This window comes from Eurypyga helias, unplaced genomic scaffold, assembly GCF_000690775.1.
Source record: "Eurypyga helias isolate BGI_N326 unplaced genomic scaffold, ASM69077v1 scaffold26498, whole genome shotgun sequence".
Taxonomy (NCBI): Eukaryota; Metazoa; Chordata; class Aves; order Eurypygiformes; family Eurypygidae; genus Eurypyga; species Eurypyga helias.
Window position 1 is genome coordinate 12,051 of NW_010267951.1, and position 8,428 is coordinate 20,478.

Genomic DNA, 8,428 nt, shown 5'->3' on the forward strand with positions numbered 1-8,428 from the left:
TTCAACTGTGCTCATTATCAAAGAAGGACAGAAAATAAGGCAGTGGCCTGACTGGCAGATCTGTTAAATTAGTTTCATTATGTGTAAGAGCTATGAATTAGGTCTGCTAAATTAGAAGGTAAATAAGACATGGAAATTTTATTTTTCTATCTATTTATGCATCTGCTGGCAGAAAGCCTTTCTGCCCTGTAAGACCATAGTTCAACTGTGCTCATTATCAAAGAAGGACAGAAAATAAGGCAGTGGCCTGACTGGCAGATCTGTTAAATTAGTTTCATTATGTGTAAGAGCTATGAATTAGGTCTGCTAAATTAGAAGGTAAATAAGACATGGAAATTTTATTTTTCTATCTATTTATGCATCTGCTGGCAGAAAGCCTTTCTGCCCTGTAAGACCATAGTGAATAGGAAAGGACTGTTTAGGTCATTTAGTGTAGTCCTTTGCAATCACTAATTAACTAACAGCTGCACTTCCAGAGTACTATCATAAAATGTAAAGCTCCTGTAGTTGTGATAAACTGACAGATGATAAAAGCCCTAAGAAAGATGAAGTGTCCCTGCCGTAGTAGGGTAGCTTTTAAAGGTAACTCCTTTTCAGTGTCAGTAGCAGTAATGTTTGTAGCAATTATTTTTAGCCTTGATTTGTGTTTGATTTTTAACTTGCATTTTTTTCAGATCTGAGAATTACTTGCTTTTTCTTAACTAGACTGGTTTTCTAGTACAATACTGCTTTTACCTGCCAGTAGCGTGTGGCCAGGAAAGTCCCAGGAACTAGGGTATGTCCATGTAGTGGAGGAAAGCAAAACCAAACAAACCCCTCAAAACCCCCACCACCACCAGCAAACCCGTGCTCCAATGATCTCTGGCAGTATAATTTGGGAAGCTGTTGCTGCTTCACCCAAGTCCAGGCACTAGTTTTCCTTATCTGCGAAGATCATACAGCATGGTATCACTGCAGACTCTTTCGGGATGTAGCGTGTTTTCCCGGGGACTCTGGTGTGCTTCTTGATCATGTCAGTGTTGCTGGGAATTTCTGTATAAATGGTGGCATAATAGTACCTGTCGCAGTGTAGAATTACAGAAACGATACTAAAACTCCAGGGTAAGACGCTTGCTTTTCATGTCTGCTCAAACAATGCACTGTAGGAGTGTCAAGTCCAAACTCTGCTCATCTCTGCTGATGTTCACGTGAAAATTAAATAGGAAAGATCAGTGGTGGCATTGCATTAACTGGAGGATCTGGAGAAATAACATCAGTGCGCCATGAGAGCGCGTTTCACACTGCAAAGCTTGCTTCGGACCACAGTGGGTTAACACGTGCAGCGGCTTCTGTGTGTGACTAAGGTGGTGTGATATGGGGTAGCACTTTAAATAGGGCAGCAAGGTATTCCTCTTAAATTTGCTCCATTCCAAAGTCACGGAGGTGAGCAGAAAAAATTGACATCTAATATGGGAAGGTTTCTTAAACTGAGGAAGAAGCAAGATGTGATGAGACCGAATTTAAATTTTAAAAGTGGAAAATTAGTACCAGTCCCAGAAGAGAAGCTGTGTTAGCACTTTTAATGCGAACATAACAGGAGCATAATTACTGTCCTCAAAGTTTCCGAATGGTGGAAGCCCCTCTGGGAGGTGCATGTTCTCACTGTTCGTCTAAGTGTGCTCGTCTCTAGATAAAAACATGAACATAAAAATGAACGCAATTTCTTTCCTACTGTCATGAAGTCCTTTTGTCACAAGGAGATCATTTGGGATACAAATTTCTATCTTGGAAAACCTGGCAAATGCAGCAGACTGGAAACAGTGGCTTTTACCCTTGGAGAGGACGCGTATTAGTTTGGCCGTGACCCGTTGCAACAGTGGCACTTATTGGTGTGCTCTGCTGCCTACCAGAACTTGTCTTTAATCTCACTCTTGTCTGTTGCTTCCTAGATGTCACTGCAGTCTGCATTTTAGAAGCCTTCCAAAACCAGCAAAGTATGCTGTTAGCTGACAAAGTTCTTAAACTCCTTGGGAAAGAAAAGGCCAAAGAGAAATACAAGGTAGGGCTTCGGATACTGCTGACAAACTCTGATTTCATTGGGCTGGTTGTGGAAATGTTGGTCGCTGGCGTTCTGTCAGTTGTGAGTCACTGTCTTCATCTGTTCAGGTGTAAGGAATGACACGAAGGGGCTTGTACGAGGCTGCTATTGTACCAGCGTTTTCCTCTGGGACCTCTCCAAAGGTTTTTGAAACCTCAGTAGGGAAGAGGGGTTTATTTCTAACGGTTGTTTCCCTTTAGTACGTTTATTATGACATTATGGAGACAGCCTGAGTTGGTGTGCTACGCTGCATGGGGCTTTTCTGGGCTGGCAGCGTAATGGAAACTGTATCCTGGAACAGCAGGAGCCACATGTTCAGTTGCACATCAGGGGGTTACTTAGGGGTGTGTGTGAGATAGGAAGGCTTATAAACAATAGTTGGAAATGTGTAGAAGTGTTGGTTGCATATGTAACGAATAGATTAAAATGTTAAGAATGATGATTGAGGCCTTTTTCACTCAGGTTATTCTTGGGTTTATAAATAGGAGTTTCGTGTGTGAAAGATCAAGTTGGCAGCAGAATGCCCACATTTAAGAAAGCAGCCAAATAATACTGTTTTAAGGTTGGGTTTTCTTCTTTTTTTAAAAAAAAAGAAGAAAAGCAAAAAAGCATTGCTTAAGAAAAAATTATGAGTGCAAAGTCACATCTCTTTAGTAGCGGTCAGACTTCTTGATTCTGTCAAAAATCTGTCTTCATCTCCTCACTGCCACGGGTGACTTGTGTTGCCCAGTTGCAGGCTCTTTCTGGGCTGTTTCTGTAAGCAGGGGCTTGTACCCTTCTGTTTTGGCGCTCAGGCCTGCGCTATGGTTTGGAAACTGCAGAAAAGAGAACTGTGGAAGCACGGGGTAGCCAGGAACAGTTGTTTTAAGTGGCTGTAGGTTTACAAAAACATTGGGACAGGGAGTAAAATGTTCTCGCTCATTTTTTGTGACGGTGGTTGCAGTATTGCAATCCATGTTAGTTTTGAGATGCTGAGTTTCTTTCCTATAGAAACTCACATAAACGTGTGGTGTCAAAGTACCAAAAAATGAATTGTGCTGTTCGTGTGGTGGTGGTAGCATCATGAATAGGTTGTGCTTCCAAGAGGCAGCACTATGCTGGAACTTAAGGGGAAATTCAGAAGAGCGCATTCTTTCGGACTTGTCTTGCAGGGGAGATGGAATTGTGATCCTTGTGCACAGTGTTCATTTTGAGCAGTAAATATCTTTTGGCTGTAGAAAGGGTTTTGTACCTGAGGGGTGTCACTTCTGGGACTTCAAGTAAAATGTGTGGTGTCTGGGCCAAGCTCCACGCAGAATTAGGATATTGCCTCAATTAGTCTTCCTTGTAATGACAGACAGCGGCTTCTCTTGGACAGATTGGAGGAAAGGGCAAATTGATGTTCAGGATCTACTTGAATTCAGGCTTATGCTTAAGCTGCCAGTTTGCATTTTTCACCCGGTTTATGTGCACACATACTGCTTTAGTACATCTGTCCAGGGTCTTACGAAACCCTCAGAGTCCTCATTTCTAGACACACATGCAGAAAGATACGATCTCCCTCCTCTCTTAAACATCTTCACTGTACTTCTACTGGTGATGGGTATTGTGTTGTGATCTGAAGCTTAAATAATCCCTAAATGTCAAACTGTCAAATCAAAAATTGCAGACTATTAAACGAGATAGTGGAAGGTCATACATTGGTTCTTTCATGAATGTTTTTATTATAATCACACTGTTCATCCATTTCCATATTTACCATCTGATACATCTAATAACACGAAGTTACATTTCTCTGTTTCAGAATCGTGAGCCTCTGATGCCCTCGCCACAGTTCATTAAGTCCTACTTCAGTTCTTTCACAGATGATATCATCTCCCAGCCTTTGCTCAAGGGTGAGAAATCAGATGAAGATAAGGATAAGGAGGGAGAGGCGTCTGAAGTAAAAGAAAAGTGAGTGTACGGTACAGTTGGGAATTGTTTGGTATTGGAATGAAGTTTTCAGTGATTTGACATTCTGCTCCGTGTAACTTGCTGTTGTGTTTATGAACCTGGCATGAGAACTCCTGGGGTAATAAAGTGTGCCTGCGAAACGAGATCCGTACTGGAAAAGAAAGGTGTATGAACGCTGACCGGCCAGCTCCAAAGTGTAGGTGGCTTCGACCTGCTAAACAGAGGAAGGACGGTGAGATTGGGAAGATGTGCTGAATGTGTACTACAGTATCTGAGTAAATGTTAGGAGATGGGAGGGCAGGAAGAGTGCCAAATGATGCTTCTGGAGAAAGGGACGTTTTATACTGAAGAAATGTTGCCAAGGAAAAGAAAGTGACTGGAAGGGAGAAGACAAGCTAGGAAAAGGATCTTTGTTAATGAAGACTATGGATTTACAGCAGCTGAGGCTGAAAGGGTGTTCTGTCTTTCTGGAGTCCAGTTGCACATAAATGAGAGGTTTGTCCTGACAAAGAAAAGCTTGACCTTTTTCTTGAGTACCACATGAATAGTGCTTTAACTTACTATGCTGCTTTCCAGTTTATTTTTGGAAGATATCGCTGCTGTCAGCATGGAAACCATTGCAAACAGTGTTATGAATTATTTTCTTATAAGTAAGATAAAAAGTCCTGATCTACAGGCAGATTCATTGAATCCAGGACACTTAGTTGAGGACAAGGCATGTTTTGCTGTGAAATCCTTTCTTCCAGGTATAAACTGCACATTGCTAGGTTTAATATTTCACTTTTCTGACCTGCAGTTCCATCCAGCCTTCTTGTTTTAAGGGAGAGATTTTCAGTATCCTTAATATGAAAAAAATAAATTCAAGGGACAAATGAAACTCGAATTCAAGAGCTTAAAGCATTCTTCCTCTTTATTTCTGATGTTAATTTGACCATTCTTTGTATAAATTGTTTTCAGTCTGTGATGGCTCCATCCAGGAATACTTGTAACGTAGATGCTGGTGTTGTAACTGAGTACAACGAAAGATAGCATTTGTTATGATTCAAAGAAAAATCTGAATTAAGATTGCAGTGTCGGGTGATTGCGTGTATATATACAGCTGTTCTCGCATCGTTCACAGCTCCGGCTATTTGAGAGCAAAACAGTATATGGAAGAAGAGAACTATGACAAAATCATCAGTGAAAGCACAAAAGAGATCGAAGCAAAAGGGAAATACATGGCAGAGGCTTTGCTTCTGCGAGCTACTTTTTACTTACTTATTGGCAATGCAAATGCTGCCAAGCCAGACCTAGATCAGGTCATCAGCATGGAAGATGCAAATGTGAAGGTAAGAGTCTGTCACAGCTGGAGTGTAGTTTGGGTTGAGAAAATGTATACAAGTTACATGATAAACCTGCAGTATGGGTCAGGAAGGGGCTTTTTTCCCCCAGGTGTTCAGATACTTTCATAGGAGTGTTCTGGTTTATTTACTGTTTTGTCTTTTTTTTTTTTTCCTGACAAATTGTTTCTTTCAAGGGCTTGCTGATTTTTGAGACACCTGTGCTAAGTAGTACAAACTAAAGAACAGGGGAAGTTGAATCAATTGGAGGCTTATCCAGTCTGAAAAATCAGTTCATAGATAAGACCTGAAGACAATTGTACTGGCATATTGAACCGCTGCAGAAAATGTTGACCTATTTGTAAGCACAGGGAACCTGTCTTATAAAGGGTTTTGGAGGTTGAAATATCCACTGCGATGGAAGCATGGGCTGACGTATTTGAAGCAAGGGAGTTGATTAATTTAGAGTCAATGGGAAAGTTTTATTCCTGCTTAGAATGAATGAAATCCGTCTGTGGAGGGAACTAGTCAAATGAAAATTTTCCTGTCCCTGTAACAAAGCCATCTGGAGGAATGTTGGAGTGGCTAATGCTTCTTTGAACTTTCTTACAGCTCCGAGCTAACGCTCTGATCAAACGAGGAAGTATGTATATGCAGCAGCAGCAACCTGTGCTGTCCACTCAGGACTTCAACATGGCTGCCGATATTGATCCTCAGAACGCAGATGTTTACCACCACCGAGGACAAGTAAGAAACAGGGGTTTTGTCCCAATGCTTTATTTCAGTATATACTAAAAGAAGAATAAAGATCAGTACGTCATCGGAGACACTTTGTACCGTTTGTGGCAGAAACCCGTGAGCTCCTTGCTGGGACGTGTTGCGGAACAGACAGTCTCGTTAGCAGGTTCAGGTCAGGCAGCGGCAGTTCATTTCTGTAGCTGCAGGGAAGGTTCAGTACGAACTCTGACTTGAGTGTACACAAGTCCTAGTGCGTCTGCAGCAGATAGAAGCTGCTCTGTGGAGGGCCCTGATCTGGCAGAGCAGCGGCTGCACTGGCGGATGCTGAGTTACAGCGGATGTGCGTGTGTTCCTGGTAACTCTGCAGCCGCTGCACTGCGGCCTAGACTGCCACCTCTTCAGCCCAGCCCTCTTTGGCTCCTGACACTGCTGTGTCCTTGACTGATTTCTAGACCTAGAGAGTCCTGCTTCCACGGAACTGTAATATGAAAGGTGCTGGAAAAAAAAAAGGAAACACTGCCATATGCAGGTATACTAAATCGTATCCATAAGGAAGACTTGCACGGATGAAGTGCCTGTCTCCATGAATTCATTAGGTCTCTTTAGTGCTCCAAAATAAGAATGCTGTTACGTGCTGATTAAAGGGAATGACTGTTCCCTGCAGATTGAAAACTAGTGTTTTACAGTAGGTTCACAGCAAAGGAAGAGAACGATGAAGTGAACTTCGCTCTTGTGGAGGAGCGAGACTGTCAAAACAAAACAAAAGTTGAAATGCAGCTGGGAAAACCAAAATGTTCCAACATCTAGATAGTCCACAGGCATTAAGTACAGCGAGGCAAAGCAACAGGAAAATACGGCATGGTTTTGGAGGCTGGAGGGTAATGCTAGAGCAGTCGGTTTCACTGGTAGCTTTGTTGGTTTATAGCAGGGACTTTCAGTCCCGGGTTTTGTAGGGTTCTGGGCAGTTCTAAAACTGATCTGGAGACAATATGTGAGTAGCTGGTGCTAACTGAATTATCACTTAAGTATCTGAAGCACAGATTAAATGCAGAAATAGGATTTTCTTTCATTCTGGCCAGCTGAAAATCCTGCTTGACCAAATTGAAGAGGCTGTGGAAGACTTTGATGAATGTATCCGATTGCGACCCGACTCTGCTTTGGCACAGGCACAGAAATGTTTCGCTCTGGTAGGTAACATGCTGGTGTTCATCTGGGTGCTTTTCCTTTTTCAAGAGCTCTGGAAAGCACTGTTTTTCTGTGTGTTATTCCAGTTTAATGGGAAAGCAGGGCAACAAACACCTCAGTATCTTTTAATTATAAGGTGAAGAAATAACAGTTTCTTCAGTTGGAGTAAGGGTTTGCTGCTTCCACGGTGAAATGTTTGCTCAAACAGTAGGTCATCTTTTCTGCATCGTGGTAGAGGAACACAAATCTTCACTCTAATTGCATCACATAAATTCTAGACAGGAAGTTTCTATTACTTTAAATAGAGGGAGGCTGCTGGTGACTGTCAGACCTTACAGCTTCCTTCTGTCACCCTTTCTCCTCTCCAAGTCCACCTGACCAGGGACTTGGGCACCCTAAAAACAATGGGTGGGATGTACAGGCGCGTCACCACCGGGGACTGGTAGTTGTTCTGATGGATGCATGTCCTGGGGAAGGGGGTAGAGGTGTGATTAGCCTTTGCTTTGGTTTTGGTTGTTTCACGTTCTCATCTTTTTTTCTTTCTGGAACAGTATCGCCAGGCTTACACAGGAAATAACGCTGTGCCCGTGCAGGTAGCCATGAAAGGCTTTGAAGATGTCATTAAAAAATTCCCAAAGTGTGCTGAAGGCTATGCACTCTATGCTCAGGTACATGTTTCTCTGGTTTCAAAGAAAATGCTGTGTTCTCCTGCACCTTTCTTTTATCTTGGATAACATACGTTTCTTCCAATAATTCATGAATGTTGCTGGGAATAAGTTCTGAGGTAACACGTGCTCTCTTCAGTAAGCTGCCGGAGTTTGTGGGTATGGGTGTTCTGGGGTAGAGGAAGCAGAGGGGGAATTGGTGGAGCAGAATGTAAGGCAGGGTGGTTATTAGGAGAGGGAGGTCTGGTGTACACTTCCTCTTGGATTCATAGAATCACAGAAGGGTTTGGGTTGGAAGGGACTGTAAAGATCATCTGGTTCCAACACCCCTGCTGTGGGCAATTCCTCTGTGTGTGTGGCATGTCCATGGATGTCAGGGATTCTCTAGGTAATAAGGCAGTTAAATGTGTGGAACTAGAATAACAGTTTCATTCTGCTACGGAGGGTTATCCATGCACAAGACGCAGGGGTTGTGACCCAAGGGTTATTGATGTGCCAGAAACCACGGAAGC

General features: G+C 42.6%; 1 protein-coding gene across 1 annotated transcript in view; it reads left to right on the forward strand.

Moving 5' to 3' along the window:
* LOC104514058 (mitochondrial import receptor subunit TOM70) overlaps nt 1-7,919 on the forward strand; it is a gene marked incomplete at both ends in the record, with an annotated part of 10,243 nt that extends 2,324 nt beyond the window's left edge. The window contains 6 exons of the mRNA XM_010157601.1: nt 1,929-2,038; nt 3,861-4,009; nt 5,130-5,337; nt 5,941-6,075; nt 7,146-7,253; nt 7,803-7,919. Of these exons, the coding sequence (XP_010155903.1) occupies nt 1,929-2,038; nt 3,861-4,009; nt 5,130-5,337; nt 5,941-6,075; nt 7,146-7,253; nt 7,803-7,919 (827 nt within the window). The remainder of the gene's footprint in view (nt 1-1,928; nt 2,039-3,860; nt 4,010-5,129; nt 5,338-5,940; nt 6,076-7,145; nt 7,254-7,802) is intronic.
* Nucleotides 7,920-8,428: the final 509 nt, after the last annotated feature.